Source organism: Gobius niger (assembly GCF_951799975.1).
Source record: "Gobius niger genome assembly, contig: SCAFFOLD_59, whole genome shotgun sequence".
Taxonomy (NCBI): Eukaryota; Metazoa; Chordata; class Actinopteri; order Gobiiformes; family Gobiidae; genus Gobius; species Gobius niger.
The window spans coordinates 152,032-173,804 of record NW_027639207.1 but is presented as its reverse complement, the minus strand read 5'-3'; the positions used below and the strand labels follow the sequence as shown (position 1 = coordinate 173,804).

At 42.3% G+C, this 21,773-nt stretch overlaps 1 protein-coding gene across 1 annotated transcript; it reads right to left on the bottom strand.

Annotated features, from left to right (window-relative positions):
- Positions 1–545: 545 nt before the first annotated feature.
- On the bottom strand, positions 546–17,482 carry LOC306982763 (alpha-1-antitrypsin homolog; the record flags this gene model as incomplete). Its single annotated transcript, XM_079583220.1, has 11 exons — positions 546–778; positions 1,250–1,361; positions 4,064–4,337; positions 7,447–7,725; positions 15,288–15,657; positions 15,722–15,859; positions 15,924–16,050; positions 16,140–16,208; positions 16,261–16,380; positions 16,478–16,531; positions 17,478–17,482. 11 exons carry the CDS (start codon positions 17,480–17,482, stop codon positions 599–601), a joined length of 1,728 nt encoding a protein of 575 aa, XP_079439346.1. The 3' UTR covers positions 546–598.
- Positions 17,483–21,773: the final 4,291 nt, after the last annotated feature.

The window sequence follows — 21,773 nt, the reverse complement described above, 5'->3', positions numbered from 1 at the left end:
AAACGTGACCGGGGCTTCGACTTCTTTGTCTAAATCTGTTTTGGGAAATAAAATGATTGACTTTGAAAACTGTGTCGGTTTAAAACGTTTATTATTGACAGAGGTGCATCATGGGAAGTGTAGTCCACAGGGCGACAGTCACAGTTTACATCAGGGGAACAGTCGTCTGTACCGGGCACAGGATTCCACAGTTATTATATAGTTTAGGCGCCATCTGGTGGTGAAAGAGCATCACGGCAGATTCAGAAACAAGAACCCGATCGTCCGGAGTGAACTGAGAGGAAAAAAACAATCACCAGGCAGAGGACGGGAACACCCCGGTACAGACGACTCAACTAACAAGCTTTACTTCAGAAATAAATATTCAGTCAGACATGCAGTTACTTCAGTACAGGGAGAATATGTGAAGGACACGAGCAGTAACTGTAGTAGTAGTAGTAGTAGTATCTGTAGTAGTAGTATCTGTAGTAGTATTAGCAGTACTTGCAGTAGTAGTATCTGTAGTAGTGTTTGTAGTATCTGTAGTAGTATTAGCAGTAGTAGTATGTGTATACTCGATGCCTAAAGCGGTGAAGTATAAAAGGGTAAAGTCTCCGGTTCATTTCCCCGTGGGGTCGACGATTCGTCCAATCAGCTGCAGCGCTCCCGTGGCCTCGTGGACGACGGCCAATAGGAACGGCCGATTCACCGTGAGCCGAGGGGGCGCGGTCTTGAAGGTGCTGGCCACGCCCCCTTGTGCCGCCGTTTCGTCGACGATCAACACGGCGGCGTTCAGGACCTAAAGAGACGGAACATTACAAACTGGCCCCGCCCCTCAGGGGTGAGAGGGCAGGTCAGGGGCGGAGTCTCACCTGGCCCCGCCCCTCAGGTGTGAGAGGGCGTGGTCAGGGGGCGGAGTCTCACCTGGCCCCGCCCCTCAGGTGTGAGAGGGCGTGGTCAGGGGGCGGAGTCTCACCTGGCCCCGCCCCTCAGGTGTGAGGGGGCGTGGTCAGGGGGCGGAGTCTCACCTGGCCCCGCCCCTCAGGTGTGAGGGGGCGTGGTCAGGGGGCGGAGTCTCACCTGGCCCCGCCCCTCAGGTGTGAGAGGGCGTGGTCAGGGAGGAGTCTCACCTGGCCCCGCCCCTCAGCTGTGAGAGGGCGTGGTCAGGGAGGAGTCTCACCTGGCCCCGCCCCTCAGGTGTGAGGGGGCGGAGTCTCACCTGGCCCCGCCCCTCAGGTGTGAGAGGGCGTGGTCAGGGGCGGAGTCTCACCTGTGACAGTGAGTTGTCGGCGAACACCTGAGTGACCTGCAGCCGCTGCAGACTGTTCCTCAGGACAGACGACTGTTCCAGAGCGAAGCGCGGCAGCTGCACCTCCAGCCTCCTGAAAAACACATGTACACATATATATATAAATATATATATATATATATACATACACACATACACTGTATATCTATAACACTTCATCATCATCACCTCCTGAAAAACACATGTACACATATATATGTATATATATATATATACATATATATACTCACACATATATATACAGTATATGCGTACGTGTATATCTATAACACTTCATCATCATCACCTCCTGAAAACCTCATACACATATACGTATATACAGTATAACTAACTACTTCAGTATCTCCTCCTGAAAAACACATGTACACATGAATATACGAATATATATATTTATACGCATATGTGTGACGCACACAAAATGTGCAGTCACATTTTTTATGTTATTTTATAATCAGAGTATTTTTAGTTAGTAGAACTTCAGTTAACACGGGGATTTATAATTCAATGTATTAATGTCAGTCTTTGATTCTGAGGTTATTGCAATATTGGGGTGCGCCACAAGGGGGCAATGTAGTGAGGAAGCAGCGGAACCGCCAGGCGGGGTCCTTCTTGTCAACACGTTTGCGGCCTTCCCTCATACATGAAGCGAGGCTGCATCGAACAACACTCACTGCCTCTTGTCTCATCATTTCTTCCATCTCTTCAGATGGTTTTTCTGGTGCGGGTCTGCCCCCTAGACCGGACCCGTAACATACACTGTATATCTAACTACTTCATCACCTGAAACGCACTCACAGGTTTTATGTAACTGCAGTATTGGGAGTAACTTGTATTCAGAGCACGTATTTAAAATACTTATTTGAAGGTATTTAGTTACAGTTACTCCTCACAGTTCAACCACTGTATTTCAGCACCACATCAATAATAAAGTAGTGTGAGCTGGTGCAGGTAGCGCCCCCTGGAGGACACACACAATATAACGGTTTTATCACAACGACCAAATGGAATTTTGTGCCTAATTATTCTGAACGTTGTTAAACTTTAGTTGTTGCTTTGGGACGTGACCCTTCAGTCTGGGATCAGGCGTTAACCAATCAGAGGGCAGACAAATATGACAAACAGGAAGTGAGTGTTTTTAACGAAGAGACAAAAACACGAGAGGGAAATGAGAACATCCGGTTCCCCTCGTGGTGGATCCGGTTCCTGTGATCGGCTCCATTAAGGTTTGTTTTTACACCATGTTCCAAATGATGATTCTGCAAACTGTATTTCAGAGTCAAAAAGGTCAAAAACAATTCAAATAAACTCATGGATGGTTTTGTGTCTCAGGCTTTTGAATCACTGACTTTAATCACACTCGGGTTTGTGCAGATAAAGGCACGATGAGGACGGTTTCTGCCAGACAAACACATCAGATTAAGAGTTTTCATCCAAACAGCAGCTCTGAGGTTATTCTAACATCCTGCAGAGAAATCAAGCTTTCTGTCCCAAAACTCACACGTTTAATGGATTTAAGGATGTTGAAGCTGCTCAGAGAAGGTCCTCTGGTGAAATGTTTTTGATTGAAATATCTTCTGATTTCAGTAAATATGAGCTCCTAATGCTACAAACTCAACAAATGACCATTTTCAGTTAATTACGAGCTTTAAAATGTATTGAAACGATGAGTTGCAGAATCATTTGGAACAGTGGATTTTGAGGTTTTTACTATATTTATTTTGGAAAAAAATCCTGTTTTCACTGGGAGATTTTTTCCACCACATTTAAATGATCCTCGACCAGTTAAAGACTTGAAAATTATGACTCTAGTTTGAGCTCACGTCTTCTTGAGCGCTCGGGTCCAGATGTTCCTGACACAGATGTTACTCACGTCTTCTTGAGTCTCCATTTTTTTGTCATTTTTTTTGTCACTTTTTTCGTCACTTTTTTTGTCACATTTTTTTTCTTCACTTTTTTGTCAATTTTTTGTCTTTTTTTGTCAATTTTTCGTCACATTTTTCGTCACTTTTTTGTCTTTTTTTGTAATTTTTTGTCTTTTTTCGTCACTTTTTTGTCTTTTTTTGTTGTTGTCTTGAGCGCCCGGGTCCAGATGTTCCTGGTCTAAACACAGATGTTACTCACGTCTTCCTGAGCGCCCGGGTCCTGATGTTCCAGATGTTCCTAACACAGATGTTACTCACGTCTTCCTGAGCGCCCGGGTCCTGATGTTCCAGATGTTCCTAACACAGATGTTACTCACGTCTTCCTGAGCGCCCGGGTCCTGATGTTCCAGATGTTCCTAACACAGATGTTACTCACGTCTTCCTGAGCGCCCGGCTCCACATGTTCCTGACACAGATGTTACTCACGTCTTCCTGAGCGCCCGGCTCCACATGTTCCTGACACAGATGTTACTCACGTCTTCCTGAGCGCCCGGCTCCACATGTTCCTGACACAGATGTTACTCACGTCTTCCTGAGCGCCCGGGTCCTGATGTTCCAGATGTTCCTAACACAGATGTTACTCACGTCTTCCTGAGCGCCCGGGTCCTGATGTTCCAGATGTTCCTAACACAGATGTTACTCACGTCTTCCTGAGCGCCCGGGTCCTGATGTTCCAGATGTTCCTAACACAGATGTTACTCACGTCTTCCTGAGCGCCCGGCTCCACATGTTCCTGACACAGATGTTACTCACGTCTTCCTGAGCGCCCGGCTCCACATGTTCCTGACACAGATGTTACTCACGTCTTCCTGAGCGCCCGGCTCCACATGTTCCTGACACAGATGTTACTCACGTCTTCCTGAGCGCCCTTGTCCACACGCTGATCTGCTCGTGGCTCAGCGCCTCCTCCAGGCCGCTCAGGTGGACGCCGTCGTCCGGCAGCAGCAGCAGCGCCGCCCGGCCCCGGTCCAGGCCCAGGCGCAGGATCCCGGTCTTCAGGGTCCGGTCGTAGGCCAAGAAGAACCGGCCCGAGGTCGTCATCATGGGAACCATCACCGTGCGGTACCGGTCCACGAAGAACCGCTCCGGGGCCGTGAGCGAGGCGTTAAAGGGCACGGAGAACCGGGCTGGAACACACGGAGGTAAAGTCTGAGGCGTTAAAGGGCACGGAGAACCGGGCTGGAACACACGGAGGTAAAGTCTGAGCGAAGCGTTACAGGAGAACCGGGCTGGAACACACGGGAGAAAGGTCTAACATCACAACACCACAAAGACCCTGAGGCCGAGGTTCAGGACCTGAGGCCGAGTTCAGGACCTGGACCTGAGGCCGAGGTTCAGAGAAGAGTCTAAACCAGGGGCGGACTGGCCATATGTCCTGTATTCTGGAAGAGCACAGAGGGGCCACCGGTCCCGCCTTAACCGAGCTTTACCCAAATCTAAAAGCTAAAAAGAAAAGCATCAAAATAGCGAGAAAAAGGGGATGAAAACAAAACAAAAATGTGCCGGAAAAGCAACAAAAAGTGACAAAAAATGTGATGAAAAGGCGACAAAAACGTGAGAAAAACACAAACAAATGATAGAAAAAAGAATGAACTTGAAGTTGTTCTTTTCTCCGGGATTCAGCGACTTTCACCAAACTAGTGTTTTTCTGTGACTGTCTCTGATGGATGTTTGTGAAGCTTCACCTGAATCAAAGTGGATTAACTTTTATAACCAACGCGAGTCCCATAATGTAAACAGCGATGGACCAGAGCGGTGAGTCAGTCCAAACGTGTGTTAGCTTGTGTGTTAGCATATTAGCTTGTGTGTTAGCATATTAGCTTGTGTGTTAGCATATTAGCTTGTGTGTTAGCATATTAGCATGTGTGTGTTAGCATATTAGCTTGTGTGTTAGCATATTAGCATGTGTGTTAGCTTGTGTGTTAGCATATTAGCATGTGTGTTAGCATATTCGCATGTGTGTTAGCATATTAGCTTGTGTGTTAGCATATTAGCTTGTGTGTTAGCATATTAGCATGTGTGTTAGCATATTAGCATGTGTGTTAGCATATTAGCATGTGTGTTAGCATATTAGCTTGTGTGTTAGCATATTAGCTTGTGTGTTAGCATATTAGCATGTGTGTTAGCATATTAGCTTGTGTGTTAGCATATTAGCTTGTGTGTTAGCATATTAGCTTGTGTGTTAGCATATTAGCATGTGTGTGTTAGCATATTAGCTTGTGTGTTAGCATATTAGCATGTGTGTTAGCTTGTGTGTTAGCATATTAGCATGTGTGTTAGCATATTCGCATGTGTGTTAGCATATTAGCTTGTGTGTTAGCATATTAGCTTGTGTGTTAGCATATTAGCATGTGTGTTAGCATATTAGCATGTGTGTTAGCATACTAGCATGTGTGTTAGCATATTAGCATGTGTGTTAGCATATTAGCATGTGTGTTAGCATATTAGCTTGTGTGTTAGCATATTAGCTTGTGTGTTAGCATATTAGCATGTGTGTTAGCATATTAGCTTGTGTGTTAGCATATTAGCTTGTGTGTTAGCATATTAGCTTGTGTGTTAGCATATTAGCTTGTGTGTTAGCATATTAGCATGTGTGTTAGCATATTAGCATGTGTGTTAGCATATTAGCTTGTGTGTTAGCATATTAGCATGTGTGTTAGCATATTAGCATGTGTGTTAGCATACTAGCATGTGTGTTAGCATGTTAGCTTGTGTGTGTTAGCCATTTATGAAGCTGTGTTGCAGATGTCAACTCCGTATAACTGCATCGTGAAGCATATTCACTTATTGCTGTTTATTTATATTACGGTAAAGTATGTGCGGAGAGAGGGGGCGGAGTTAACTGAGAGAGGGGGCGGAGTTACTGAATCGAAGCGTTGTGTCTTCCGGGTTTGAAAAATACCTCCAGAAAACACTTATATTTATCACAAAAATGAGGCTCCATAGTGGTAGAGGTACAATATATCATATAAATGCCTATACTTAACTTTGGAATGGCTAAAATAGCAGATACAGATCCTTTAAATCAGCTCGGCTCAATTCAAGTCTTTGAACTGCCTTGTGTTTGAATTGTGCTCTACAAATAAACTGTCCTGAGTTCATGGATGTTCCTGAGTTTAACCTCTGAACTCCCGCCTGAAGCGAGAGCCTTTTCTCCAATTCAGCTTTACCCAAATCCTGTAGGAGAGACCTCATTTGAAAGATCTACAAAACTCATCTAAATGGAGCTTTTTCTGAGGAAAGTCATCAGATTTTTTTCCATCTTTTTTTGGATCTTTTTTTTTCTTTTGTTTTTTCAACTAATTTTTGTAACTTTTTTGTCATTTTTTTGTCTTTTTTTGTCATTTTTTGGTCATTTTTTGTCTTTTTTTGTCACTTTTTCGTCACTTTGTTGTCACATTTTTCTTACATTTTTTTGGTCAAATTTTTTGTCTTTTTTTTTTACCATTTTTTGTCACATTTTCTGGCTTTTTTGTCATATTTTAGTCATTTTTGGGAGTTTTTTCGTCACTTTTTTGTCGTCATATTTTAGTAATTTTTTAGTAATTTTTTTGGTCTTTTTTTGCATTTTTTGTCACATTTTTTCGTCTTTTTTTGTCACATTTTTTGTCTTTTTTTGTCATTTTTTAGTCATTTTTTGGGTTTTTTTTGTAATTTTTTTGTCACATTTTTTGTAATTTTTTGTCCATTTTTTTTTGTCATTTTTTCTCACTTTTTTTGTCACATTTCCATCATTGTTTTTGTCTCAGTTTTGTCGCTATCTTCACAGCTTTTCTCCAGAAGCTTTTGGATTGGGGTAAAGCTGGAGAAAATGTGCTCGGTTCAGTCGGGGATCAAATATAACCAGAATAAGACGGGACCCAAAAAGGACCCCTGAGGTGCTCCACACACCAGATCCTGAGAGGTTGTTTAGTCCTGTGTATATTTGTGCTCCTCCCACAGGGGAATGACCATATTTGGATGACAGGGCCTTCTGTGCTCCACGTGGATACCTAACCTGTGAGTACCTGTGTGAGTACCTGTGTGAGTACCTGTGTGAGTACCTCTGTGAGTACCTCTGTGAGTACCTGTGTGAGTACCTGTGTGAGTACCTCTGTGAGTACCTCTGTGAGTACATGTGAGTACCTCTGTGAGTACATGTGAGTACCTCTGTGAGTACCTGTGTGAGTACCTCTGTGAGTGTGAGTACCTGTGTGAGTACCTGTGTGAGTACCTGAGTACCTGTGAGTACCTTACCCTGCAGGCTGAGCGCGGACGTGAGCAGCAGCTGGGGGTCGGCTCCGAGCTCCAGATCCCGGATCGTGACCCGGTCCTGGGTTTGCTCCAGGACCCAGCGCTGGATCGAGTCCAGGGCGTCGGGTCTGGAGCCGAAGTCCACGGCTCGAACGTCGGCCCCGAAGTCCTGCTCCAGGCTCTTCCTGTACGCATCATCAGGCTCCGCCCCCTGCGCCACGAACCAGGCCACGCCCCCCATGGAGGCCTCGCCCACAGCGGCCCGGAGCCCGGACACCGGCTCTGGAACACAAACCAGACACACTTTAAAGAAACAAACCTCCGGCTCTGGAACACAAACCAGACACACTTTAAAGAAACAAACCTCCGGCTCTGGAACACAAACCAGAGACACTTTAAAGAAACAAACCTCCGGCTCTGGAACACAAACCAGACACTTTAAAGAAACAAACCTCCGGCTCTGGAACACAAACCGGAAACACACTAAACAAAACACGAGATTCAGACTCAGCCGACGGAGAAACACTTTAAAAACTGGAAAAAGGGAAATAATACGGGAAAGATCGGCTGAAACGGGGAAAATATGGATAAAAGTGCTGAAACTTTTGGTTCAAAGTCGTGTATAATTTATGACCAGAGGCTCAAACCAAACCGAGTACAAGGTCCTGCTGCAGGAGTACTGCAGTAGGATTTACAGTTGTATTACAGTAGTATTGTAGTAGTACTACAGTAGTATTACAGTAGTATTTACCTGCAGTACCCAGCAGCCTCTGCAGTAGTACTAGCGAGTACTAGCGAGGCCGAAGGCCGGGTCTCGCATTTGATATTGATATTGTGAGATTGTGAGTTATTACAAAGAAATGTCCAACCCGTCACACAGTTCAGCTGTAGACCAGTGGTTCCCAACCCATTCCAAAAACTATGGCCACTACAAATGAGTAAAAGAATGAATGCAAAAAACAATTTCAAACAAACTGCAATTGGAGTGTTTGATGCACCCGTGCTCCTCTCTTATAAACTACATCGACAATATTTTCGCTAAACTCAATAGAATTCAAGAGACAGTGGGATAATTATGGATAAATATTAGGGGTTCAGCTCTAACGGTTTGGTTCACGGTGCAGGACCCGTGGTTTGGTGCATCACGGTAGTGTACAATAAAAAAAAAAATAAGTAGGTTTTGAACTGAAATAGCCAAATGATCGTTGTTAGACAGTATTTATAACCTTACAATAAAATTGGCAATGCTTTCCAAGCTGCTTTAGAATCAAATGTACCTCTGGGCTCACAATACATGAAAGCAAAATAGAAAACAAATGGTCCAGCAGCAAAGAAAAAAAAGGAAAAAAACTACGCAGTGCAGGCCATGCGCTCGTTAAGTGTTAGTTTCATTTTCGCTTTTACTCACACGGAGGATAAATCAGTCGGAGCAGCGCGTTTGATTAGAGGCTTTTGGGCAATGTTTTGCGTGTTTTTCGGAGACAAAGCTTTAGAGACGGAATACTGCCTGGATCTATAATGAACCACAGCCTCGGTCACTGCAGGAGAGAGTGAAACAAAGACACGCAGATGTGTTTTGGAGGATGTAACTGTACCTGTGCGGAGCGTCTGCAGCTGCAGTTTAGGGTGAGTGACGATGACACACACCGCCCGGTTTGGATGCGCGCGCACACATACACACGCACACACACGCACACATCGCCATGTTAGGATGCGCGCACACGCACGGCAGTCCGATCTCGTGCACTCGCGTTTTTGTGACGCCGGGTTGTCCTCGGACGGCAGCACCACCAACCACGCACACACTCACTACTGTCGCCAGGCTTCCTGGTGTTCCCAAACGGTCTCCCATCCCAGTCCTAACCAAGCACTTCCCTGCTTAGCTTCAAAGTCGGTATGGGAAATAAACATGGCGGCGCCCAGGCGGCCATTGAGATTGCGTTTTCTGCGTTTTCTATAATAGATTGCAGTAGCAAAATGCTCGAACACTGCCCTCTAGTGGTGCCAATGCCGATTGTGATTTTTGTCATGGAAAGCATGTACTGAATGAATGTCCGCAGTTAAACTCACAAGACCATGACAAAAGAGTTTTTCAAGTCGAATGGCTTTTGTTTTGGATGCTTAATAAAAGTTCATATGAGCAAATATTGTAAAAAGAGGTCAACGTGTAATGTATGTCAAAAAAGACATCCAGCTGTTCTGCACATGAATCATACAGACCTACAGAACCGGGAAAACAAAACTAAAAACCCACCAGAAACCCCAATAAGCAATGCCATTGTCTCAGCTGGAGATGCGACCGGGGCCGGGAAGGACTGCACAGACAGAGTACCAAATACTTATGTACTTACGCGTTCCTCGATCCAGGCAGTACTGCATCCTTCTGCACAAACAGTCTCATGAACCGCCTACACGCAAAAGGACGTAAAACAACAATACTATTGCAGACAATGGGAAAACAAAATCCCACACGAACATATGAGGTGCCTGGACTTGAGATTGGAAAAGTTTACACTGAAAACAAGATCCCGGTATCTAAAGACAACATCATCTCAAGAGCGGATCTCAGGAGCCATGGCATGTCCTTCACAGTGAAAACAATGGGCCATATGCAGTAAAGACGCTCCTGGGCCGGGTGGTGAGCGGACCACAAAAACAAGGCCAAACCACAGTAGAAAACACTGGGACAATAGCAGTGTCAAGCAACAGGATCTCTGTGGTGGAGCTGGAAGATCTTCTCATAAAACAGTATAACCAAGACTTCTGCGAAAACAGATCTGAGGAGAAAAATGAGATGTCTGTGGAGGACAAAATGTTCATGTCAATAGCAACAAGCAAAGTAACTCTCAAAGATGGCCACTACTATTTGCCCCTGCCCCTCAGAAATGAAAACAAGTCCATGCCCAACAACATTAAAGTGGCCAGAGAGCGCCTGCAAGGTCTAAAAAGACGCTTCATGAAGGACTCTGGCTATGCTGCTGAATACACAGCCTTTATGCAAGACATTCTCAGAAAAAGTGCCTGATGAACAGCTGAATAGAGATGACGGTCATGTTTGGTATATACCCCATCATGGTGTTTACCATAAGAAGAAACTCAAACTCAGAGTTGTATTTGACTGTACAAGCTCTTATCAAGATGCTTCACTAAACAAAGAGCTTCTTCAGGGTCCAGACCTAACAAACACGCTCATTGGAGTCCTGCTAAGATTTCGAAAGGAACAAGTTGCTGTTATGGCCGACATTGAGGCTATGTTTTATCAAGTCTTTGTAAATGAAGACCACAGAGACTGAGGTTTCTTTGGTGGCCAGAGGGTGACACAAGAGCCTGTGATCCACACAATGAGAGTGCACCTTTTTGCCGCTGTGTCGTCCCCAAGCATTGCCAATTTCGCCCTGCGTCAAACTGCGGAGGACAATAAAGACAAGTATGATGAGGTGATCACTGAGACCATTAAACACAACTTTCATGTTGATGATTGCCTCAAATCCGTGCCAACGGAGAGCCAGGCTGTCGAGCTATGCAGTGATCTGGGAGACGCTTGTAAGCACGGTGGTTTCACACTAAACAAATGGGTCAGCGACAGTAAGGCAGTGCTTGAAACCTGAGTCTCATCGCGCTGCTGTGGTCAAAGAGCTGGATCTGGATGAAGACAGTCCAAAGGAGCCACATCCAGTTGAAAGGGCACTTGGAATACGTTGGAGGCTCAAAGATGACACATTTACCTTCAAGGTTACCCTCAAAATCCGTCCTGCAACCAGACGAGCTATCCTATCAACTGTCAGCTCAATGTATGACCCGCTAGGTTTTCTTGCCCCATTTGTGCTCAAAGCCAAACAGATCCTCCAAGAACTCTGTAAATGTAAATATGGGTGGGATCAAATCATCCCGGATGAGTTTTCAAAGTCCTGGCAAAGATGGTGTGAAGAGCTCAAACAGCTGAATGGATTTCAAGTGAAAAGATGTCTAAAGCCAGACAATTTTGACCCTGAGCTTCATCATTTCTGTGATGCAAGTGAAACAGGTTATGGCACGGCAAGCTACATTAGATACACAAACCATCAAGACGATATTCATGGTGCTTTTGTGTTTGGAAAAGCACGGGTGGCTCCCATCAAACAAATCACAATACCAAGACTCGAGCTGTCAGCAGCCACACAAAGAGAGCTGCACATGCCACCTACAGAATCAACCTTCTGGACCGACAGCATGACAGTACTCAGGTACATCCACAATCAGACCAAGAGGTTTCATACGTTTGTATCCAACCGAGTGGCTGTAATCCATGACCTGTCCAACACAAGGCAATGGAGACACATGAACTCCAAAGAAAACCCGGCAGATGATGGAACACGCGGGCTGTATGTGGAGTCATTCCTCAAGTCTAAATGGCTGGAAGGTCCACCTTTCCTGGGAAAAAACAAGGATGACTCACAAGATCCAGGGGAAGTAGCAGTAGAAGATCCAGAAGTGAGGAAAACTGTAACAGTTAACACGTTGCAAGTGGATAACACAAATCCACTATGTTTACTGATCAGCCACTATTCCTCCTGGAACAAACTGTTGAGAGCAGCTGCATGGATATTGAAAGTAAGGAAAACTCTACTTCATCAAATAAAAAAACAAAAATGTGACGACCTTCAGGGAGAAGATACACGTACAGAAGGGGGATGATGAAGAAGTGTGATGCAAAAGTACATACTCTAACAGTGGATGACATAAAGGAGGCTGAAAGAGCCCTGGTTCAGTTTGAACAAAGCAGACACTTTGGACAAGAGCTGCAACTTCTCAGAACCGGAAGACGGTTGGGCTCAAAGCATTGTCTCCACAATCTGGATCCAACCATTGATAAGGGCATTCTACGAGTAGGAGGTCACATAAACAAGTCTGCAATGCCGGTGGATCTCACATCAATCCTAAGACAACAGCTAATGGATGATGAGACGCTGCAAACTTAACTGAAGTGGAGGCTATATTGAACGATCGGCCAATAAGTGACCCAACCAACCAACCATCTCCTTCACCTCAAAACAAAACACACAATATCACCTGGAGGAAGACATGTATTCAAGAAGGAGGTGGAAACAAGCACAGTATCTCGCTGTTCTGGTCAAGATGGACAAAAGAAAACCTCCCCTTAAAGCAGCAAAGAGTAAAATGGCATCACGTTAGAAATAACCTTCAGACTGGAGACCTCGTCATTATCATGGATGAAACAGCACCAAGACATTCATGGCTGGTGGGTCGGGTAACGCAAACCTTTCCAGACTCTCAAGGACTTGTGAGAAGTGTGATGGTCCAGACTGAGACCAATGTTCTGCAACGACCAGTAAATAAGTAGTGTCTGCTTATGGAAGCTGCAGACGAAGCACAGATGAACTGATAACTTCAAGACAGAAGTCGCCTAATAAATCCGGGTTTTCTGGTTGACCTGTAAATACGTTGAAGTGTGGAATATTATGATAAATGAGATGATTTTGGCTCCCCCTAGTGAGCTAGATGTGTAATTGTTTTGCTCTGCGGCAACAATTAGGGGCCGGGATGTTGGGGCCAGTTTGTTTGTTTTGGAATGAGGTATGTTTTGTTTTTTCTTTGTGACCTCTGACCTCCCTCCTCATCAGGCAGCTGATCAGCTCCTCTGAGGGCAGTTTGTGGGTCAGTATTTGGGGACGAGACTCTGTTTTGTAACAAACTAAATGAAAGAAAACCCACTTTGTGGTGAACCACGGAGAACAAATACAGTCTGAACGGCAAACTGGACTTTATAAGAGTTACAACCTCCTCTGCCAAACATGAACAAAGACTGGCCACCACAGTAATACTGCAGTAGTACTGTAATACTACTGCAGTACCCAGCAGCCTCTGCAGCTGTATTACAGTAGTACTACAGTAGTAGTAGTAGTAGTAGTAGTAGTAGTAGTAGTAGTAGTAGTAGTAGTACCTGCAGTTCCCAGCAGCCTCTGCAGCTGTATTACAGTAGTAGTAGTAGTAGTAGTACTGCAGTATTGCAGTAGTATTTACCTGCAGTTCCCAGCAGCCTCTGTAGTTGTATTACAGTAGTATTACAGTAGTACTGCAGTATTGCAGTAGTAGTACAGTAGTATTACAGTAGTACTGCAGTATTGCAGTAGTAGTACCTGCAGTTCCCAGCAGCCTCTGCAGTTGTATTACAGTAGTATTACAGTAGTACTGCAGTATTGCAGTAGTAGTACCTGCAGTTCCCAGCAGCCTCTGCAGTTGTATTACAGTAGTACTACAGTAGTAGTAGTAGTAGTAGTAGTAGTAGTACCTGCAGTTCCCAGCAGCCTCTGCAGCTGTATTACAGTAGTATTACAGTAGTAGTAGTAGTAGTAGTAGTAGTAGTAGTAGTAGTAGTAGTACCTGCAGTTCCCAGCAGCCTCTGCAGCTGTATTACAGTAGTATTACAGTAGTAGTAGTAGTAGTAGTAGTAGTAGTAGTAGTAGTAGTAGTAGTAGTAGTAGTAGTAGTAGTACCTGCAGTTCCCAGCAGCCTCTGCAGCTGTATGACAGTAGTATTACAGTAGTACTGCAGTATTGCAGTAGTAGTACCTGCAGTTCCCAGCAGCCTCTGCAGCTGTATTACAGTAGTACTACAGTAGTAGTAGTAGTAGTAGTAGTAGTACCTGCAGTTCCCAGCAGCCTCTGCAGCTGTATTACAGTAGTAGTAGTAGCAGTAGTAGTAGTTGCAGTAGTAGTAGTAGTAGTAGTAGTAGTAGTAGTACTGCAGTATTGCAGTAGTAGTACCTGCAGTTCCCAGCAGCCTCTGCAGTTGTATTACAGTAGTAGTAGTAGTAGTAGTAGTAGTACCTGCAGTTCCCAGCAGCCTCTGCAGCTGTATTACAGTAGTATTACAGTAGTAGTAGTAGTAGTAGTAGTAGTAGTAGTAGTAGTAGTAGTACCTGCAGTTCCCAGCAGCCTCTGCAGCTGTATGACAGTAGTACTACAGTAGTAGTAGTAGTAGTAGTAGTACCTGCAGTTCCCAGCAGCCTCTGCAGCTGTATGACAGTAGTACTACAGTAGTAGTAGTAGTAGTAGTAGTAGTAGTAGTAGTAGTAGTAGTACCTGCAGTTCCCAGCAGCCTCTGCAGCTGTATTACAGTAGTATTACAGTAGTAGTAGTAGTAGTAGTAGTAGTAGTAGTAGTAGTAGTAGTAGTAGTAGTAGTACCTGCAGTTCCCAGCAGCCTCTGCAGCTGTATGACAGTAGTATTACAGTAGTACTGCAGTATTGCAGTAGTAGTACCTGCAGTTCCCAGCAGCCTCTGCAGCTGTATTACAGTAGTACTACAGTAGTAGTAGTAGTAGTAGTACCTGCAGTTCCCAGCAGCCTCTGCAGCTGTATTACAGTAGTAGTAGTAGCAGTAGTAGTAGTTGCAGTAGTAGTAGTAGTAGTAGTAGTAGTAGTAGTACTGCAGTATTGCAGTAGTAGTACCTGCAGTTCCCAGCAGCCTCTGCAGTAGTACTACAGTAGTAGTAGTAGTAGTAGTAGTAGTACCTGCAGTTCCCAGCAGCCTCTGCAGCTGTATTACAGTAGTACTACAGTAGTAGTAGTAGTAGTAGTACCTGCAGTTCCCAGCAGCCTCTGCAGCTGTATTACAGTAGTAGTAGTAGCAGTAGTAGTAGTTGCAGTAGTAGTAGTAGTAGTAGTAGTAGTAGTAGTACTGCAGTATTGCAGTAGTAGTACCTGCAGTTCCCAGCAGCCTCTGCAGTAGTACTACAGTAGTAGTAGTAGTAGTAGTAGTAGTACCTGCAGTTCCCAGCAGCCTCTGCAGCTGTATTACAGTTGTATTACAGTAGTACTACAGTAGTAGTAGTAGTAGTAGTACCTGCAGTTCCCAGCAGCCTCTGCAGTTGTTCCCTCCCGGTTCCCGCGCTTCGCTCCAGGACTGAGCTCAGACTCAGGGCGGCTCCGCTCGGACTCAGGACCAGGTTTTGGTCCGACTGAGACGACGCCGCTCGGAACAAACGGATCCCGAAGTCCGACCAGCGCCGGGAGCAGTCCAGGACCTCCGGACCCGGCAGGGACTGAGCCCGGGACCAGGGGCAGACCAGGAGCAGGACCAGCAGGAGCGGCAGGAGCAGAGACCTGAGGGACAGAGCAGAGACTTCAGGGACTGAGACCAGGACTGAGACCGGGACCAGGGGCAGACTAGGGCCAGGACCAGCAGGAGCGGCAGGAGCGGCAGGAGTAGAGACCTGAGGGACAGAGCAGAGACTTTAGAGACTGAGACCAGGACTGAGACCGGGACCAGGGGCAGACCAGCAGGAGCGGCAGGAGCAGAGACCTGAGGGACAGAGCAGAGACTTTAGAGACTGAGACCAGGACTGAGACCAGGACTGAGACCAGGACTGAGACCGGGACCAGGGGCAGACCAGCAGGAGCGGCAGGAGCAGAGACCTGAGGGACAGAGCAGAGACTTTAGAGACTGAGACCAGGACTGAGACCGGGACCAGGGGCAGACCAGGGCCAGGACCAGCAGGAGCGGCAGGAGCAGAAACCTGAGGGACAGAGCAGAGACTTTAGAGACTGAGACCAGGACCAGGGGCAGGACCAGGAGCAGGACCAGCAGGAGCGGCAGGAGTAGAGACCTGAGGGACAGAGCAGAGACTGAGACCGGGACCAGGGGCAGACCAGGAGCAGGACCAGCAGGAGCGGCAGGAGCGGCAGGAGCAGAGACCTGAGGGACAGAGCAGAGACTTCAGAGACTGAGACCGGGACCAGGGGCAGGACCAGCAGGAGCAGAGACCTGAGGGACAGAGCAGAGACTTCAGAGACTGAGACCGGGACCAAGGGCAGACCAGGGCCAGGAGCAGCAGGAGCGGCAGGAGCAGAAACCTGAGGGACAGAGCAGAGACTGAGACCGGGACCAGACCAGGGCCAGGACCAGCAGGAGCGGCAGGAGCGGCGGGAGTAGAGACCTGAGGGACAGAGCAGAGACTTTAGAGACTGAGACCAGACCAGGACCAGGACCAGCAGGAGCAGAAACCTGAGGGACAGAGCAGAGACTTTAGAGACCGAGACCAGGGGCAGACCAGGGCCAGGACCAGCAGGAGCGGCAGGAGCAGAGACCTGAGGGACAGAGCAGAGACTTTAGAGACTGAGACCAGACCAGGACCAGGACCAGCAGGAGCAGAAACCTGAGGGACAGAGCAGAGACTGAGGCCAGACCAGGGTCAGGGCTCCTCACGGTCCCGATAACATAGATGATTTGTAAGGACAGAGAAGAGCAGTGGGCCGAGGCAGCAGCCCTGAGGAACCCACAGTCTGATCTCCTGATACTAAAACACACAGACTGACATAACTCCTGATCCATCTTTAAGCAGAGGAGTTTTACTCATTCTTTTAACCTAATATTTTCCCAAGTCTTTCTTAACCACTTTGACCGAGCACATTTTCTCCGGTTCGACTTTACCCAAATCTAAAAGCTTCTGGAAAACAGCGACAGAAACGAGGATGAAAACACGACGTCAGAACAAAACAAGAGCGACAATAACACGACGGAAAAGCGACAACAGAGACACAATAAAGCGTCGCTCTGGCCTGTCGCTGTAAACGCCGTAGATTTGGGTAAAGCTGAACAGGAGAGGAAGGTTCAGGTGGGGGTTAAGGGGTTAAACAGGGAAAACTCCACATCCAGAGAATCCAAAGAAAATAAAGCAAACCACGCCCTTCACCGGAAACAGCCTCCGCCAATCAGAGCGCTCCGTTATTGTTGTTGTGACGTAAGGTAACGGAGCGTCTGATGTGGAAGAAAAGAAAACAAGAAAACACGTAAACAACAACAGCACGTGACAGGAGGGAGGCGGGAGAGGGGGGGGGGGGGGGGGGGGATGATGATGATAATGATGATGAAGATGATGAAGATGATGATGATGAAGAGCCCCCCTCTCCCTCTCTCTCTCCCGCACGCGCCCGCACCTCGCGCTCAGGATCGATCCAGACTCAGAGAATCGATCCCAGGTTTAAATCAGAGGAAAAACAAATAAAACAAACGGAACAGGAGAAACTGACGCACCTCATCCTCGCGACGCTGTCTCCTCTGTGACGTCACCGCGCACTTCCGCTCCGGACTTTCACAGTAAAGAGCGAGCTCTCACTTCCGGCTCCGCAGTAAAAGCTCTGATGAAGAATCTGACGCTGTGACGCACGTAACATCCGGGTACTTTTGCTTTCTGGAGCTCATTCTGACGCAAACATTTATTTATTTATATATTAGTTTTAGTGAAATAATTCTCTTCATTTTTAGTCCAGTTTGAGCCTGAAACTAAGACGAATTTAGTCCATTTGTATTTATTATAATCATCAGGTAGACGTCATTGTACTTCTTAGTTTTTATACAGTACTTTTTACTTCTACTCACGTAAGATGATGACGAGTGAGGGAGAGGAAGATATAGTATATTTTGAAAATAAAACATTTCTATGTGAGATTATTGGTCTGCTTTTGACATGATTTGAGTAATAGTATCAGTAATAGTATCAGTAATAGTAATAGTATCAGTAATAGTATCAGTAATAGTATCAGTAATAGTATCAGTAATAGTAATAGTATCAGTAATAGTATCAGTAATAGTAATAGTATCAGTAATAGTATCAGTAATAGTATCAGTAATAGTATCAGTAAAAGTATCAGTAATAGTAATAGTATCAGTAATAGTATCAGTAATAGTAATAGTATCAGTAATATTATCAGTAATAGTATCAGTAATAGTATCAGTAATAGTATCAGTAATAGTAATATTATCAGTAATAGTATCAGTAATAGTATCAGTAATAGTATCAGTAAAAGTATCAGTAATAGTAAAAGTATCAGTAATATTATCAGTAATAGTATCAGTAATAGTAATATTATCAGTAATAGTATCAGTAATAGTAATATTATCAGTAATAGTATCAGTAATAGTATCAGTAAAAGTATCAGTAATAGTAAAAGTATCAGTAATAGTATCAGTAATAGTATCAGTAAAAGTATCAGTAATAGTAAAAGTATCAGTAATAGTATCAGTAATAGTATCAGTAATAGTAATATTATCAGTAATATTATCAGTAATAGTATCAGTAATAGTATCAGTAATAGTATCAGTAATAGTATCAGTAATAGTAATATTATCAGTAATATTATCAGTAATAGTATCAGTAATAGTATCAGTAATAGTATCAGTAATAGTATCAGTAATAGTAATAGTATCAGTAATAGTATCAGTAATAGTATCAGTAAAAGTATCAGTAATAGTATCAGTAATAGTAATATTATCAGTAATATTATCAGTAATAGTATCAGTAATAGTATCAGTAATAGTATCAGTAATAGTAATAGTATCAGTAATAGTATCAGTAATAGTATCAGTAAAAGTATCAGTAATAGTATCAGTAATAGTAATATTATCAGTAATATTATCAGTAATAGTATCAGTAATAGTATCAGTAATAGTAATAGTATCAGTAATAGTATCAGTAATAGTATCAGTAAAAGTATCAGTAATAGTATCAGTAATAGTAATATTATCAGTAATATTATCAGTAATAGTATCAGTAATAGTAATAGTATCAGTAATAGTATCAGTAATAGTAATATTATCAGTAATATTATCAGTAATAGTATCAGTAATAGTATCAGTAATAGTAATAGTATCAGTAATAGTATCAGTAATAGTAATAGTATCAGTAATAGTATCAGTAATAGTATCAGTAATAGTATCAGTAATAGTAATATTATCAGTAATATTATCAGTAATAGTATCAGTAATAGTATCAGTAATAGTATCAGTAATAGTAATATTATCAGTAATATTATCAGTAATATTATCAGTAATAGTATCAGTAATAGTAATAGTATCAGTAATAGTATCAGTAATAGTATCAGTAATAGTATCAGTAAAAGTATCAGTAATAGTAAAAGTATCAGTAATAGTAATAGTATCAGTAATAGTATCAGTAAAAGTATCAGTAATAGTAATAGTATCAGTAATAGTAATAGTATCAGTAATAGTATCAGTAATAGTATCAGTAATAGTATCAGTAATAGTATCAGTAATAGTAATAGTATCAGTAATAGTATCAGTAATAGTATCAGTAATAGTAATAGTATCAGTAATAGTATCAGTAATAGTAATAGTATCAGTAATAGTAATAGTATCAGTAATAGTAATAGTATCAGTAATAGTATCAGTAATAGTATCAGTAATAGTATCAGTAATAGTATCAGTAATAGTATCAGTAATAGTAATAGTATCAGTAATAGTAATAGTATCAGTAATAGTATCAGTAATAGTAATAGTATCAGTAATAGTAATAGTATCAGTAATAGTATCAGTAATAGTATCAGTAATAGTATCAGTAATAGTAATAGTATCAGTAATAGTATCAGTAATAGTATCAGTAATAGTAATAGTATCAGTAATAGTAATAGTATCAGTAATAGTATCAGTAATAGTATCAGTAATAGTATCAGTAATAGTAATAGTATCAGTAATAGTATCAGTAATAGTATCAGTAATAGTAATAGTATCAGTAATAGTATCAGTAATAGTATCAGTAATAGTATCAGTAATAGTAATAGTATCAGTAATAGTATCAGTAATAGTAATAGTATCAGTAATAGTAATAGTATCAGTAATAGTATCAGTAATAGTAATAGTATCAGTAATAGTATCAGTAATAGTATCAGTAATAGTAATAGTATCAGTAATAGTATCAGTAATAGTAATAGTATCAGTAATAGTATCAGTAATAGTATCAGTAATAGTAATAGTATCAGTAATAGTATCAGTAATAGTAATAGTATCAGTAATAGTATCAGTAATAGTATCAGTAATAGTAATAGTATCAGTAATAGTATCAGTAATAGTATCAGTAATAGTAATAGTATCAGTAATAGTATCAGTAATAGTATCAGTAATAGTATCAGTAATAGTAATAGTATCAGTAATAGTATCAGTAATAGTATCAGTAATAGTATCAGTAATAGTAATAGTATCAGTAATAGTATCAGTAATAGTATCAGTAATAGTAATATTATCAGTAATAGTAATATTATCAGTAATAGTAATAGTATCAGTAATAGTATCAGTAATAGTATCAGTAATAGTATCAGTAATAGTATCAGTAATAGTAATATTATCAGTAATAGTAATATTATCAGTAATATTATCAGTAATAGTATCAGTAATAGTATCAGTAATAGTATCAGTAATAGTATCAGTAATAGTATCAGTAATAGTATCAGTAATAGTATCAGTAATAGTATCAGTAATTGTATCAGTAATAGTATCAGTAATAGTATCAGTAATAGTATCAGTAATTGTATCAGTAATAGTATCAGTAATAGTATCAGTAATAGTATCAGTAATAGTATCAGTAATAGTAATATTATCAGTAATAGTAATATTATCAGTAATAGTAATAGTATCAGTAATAGTATCAGTAATAGTATCAGTAATAGTATCAGTAATATTAATATTATCAGTAATAGTAATATTATCAGTAATAGTAATAGTATCAGTAATAGTATCAGTAATAGTATCAGTAATAGTAATATTATCAGTAATAGTAATATTATCAGTAATAGTAATAGTATCAGTAATAGTATCAGTAAAAGTATCAGTAATAGTATCAGTAATAGTATCAGTAATAGTAATAGTATCAGTAATAGTATCAGTAATAGTATCAGTAATAGTAATAGTATCAGTAATAGTATCAGTAATAGTATCAGTAATTGTAATAGTATCAGTAATAGTATCAGTAATAGTATCAGTAATAGTAATAGTATCAGTAATAGTATCAGTAATAGTATCAGTAATTGTAATAGTATCAGTAATAGTATCAGTAATAGTATCAGTAATAGTATCAGTAATAGTAATATTATCAGTAAAAGTATCAGTAATAGTAATAGTATCAGTAAAAGTATCAGTACTGCAGTTCCCGGTCCTAAAGTCAGAGTCAGACACTGATTTGAAGAAATAAAGAAACATAAATCATTGGTCGACCAGAGACTGAACTATTTTAGGACGTGACCTCTTGTCAAAATTTGATTTCTCCAAGTTTCTCTCTTTATATTAATCCACAAAACATAAGAAAAGCAAAGACTATAATGTACCAGTTCATACGGCGTAATAACACGTATTAAACAATCACAGCTGGTAAAGGATCATAACAAAGGATCTGTGGTCGAGTTTTTAGAGGAAACTGGATCAAAGCCTTTTAGATAAACCTGATTCTTTATGGTTCCATTTTCCTGAAAGTGTTTCTGCTAAAGTGGGAGGTTTGTGTGATTTCCAGGTTTCCAAACTGCCGGTGAAACTGTCTGAATATCA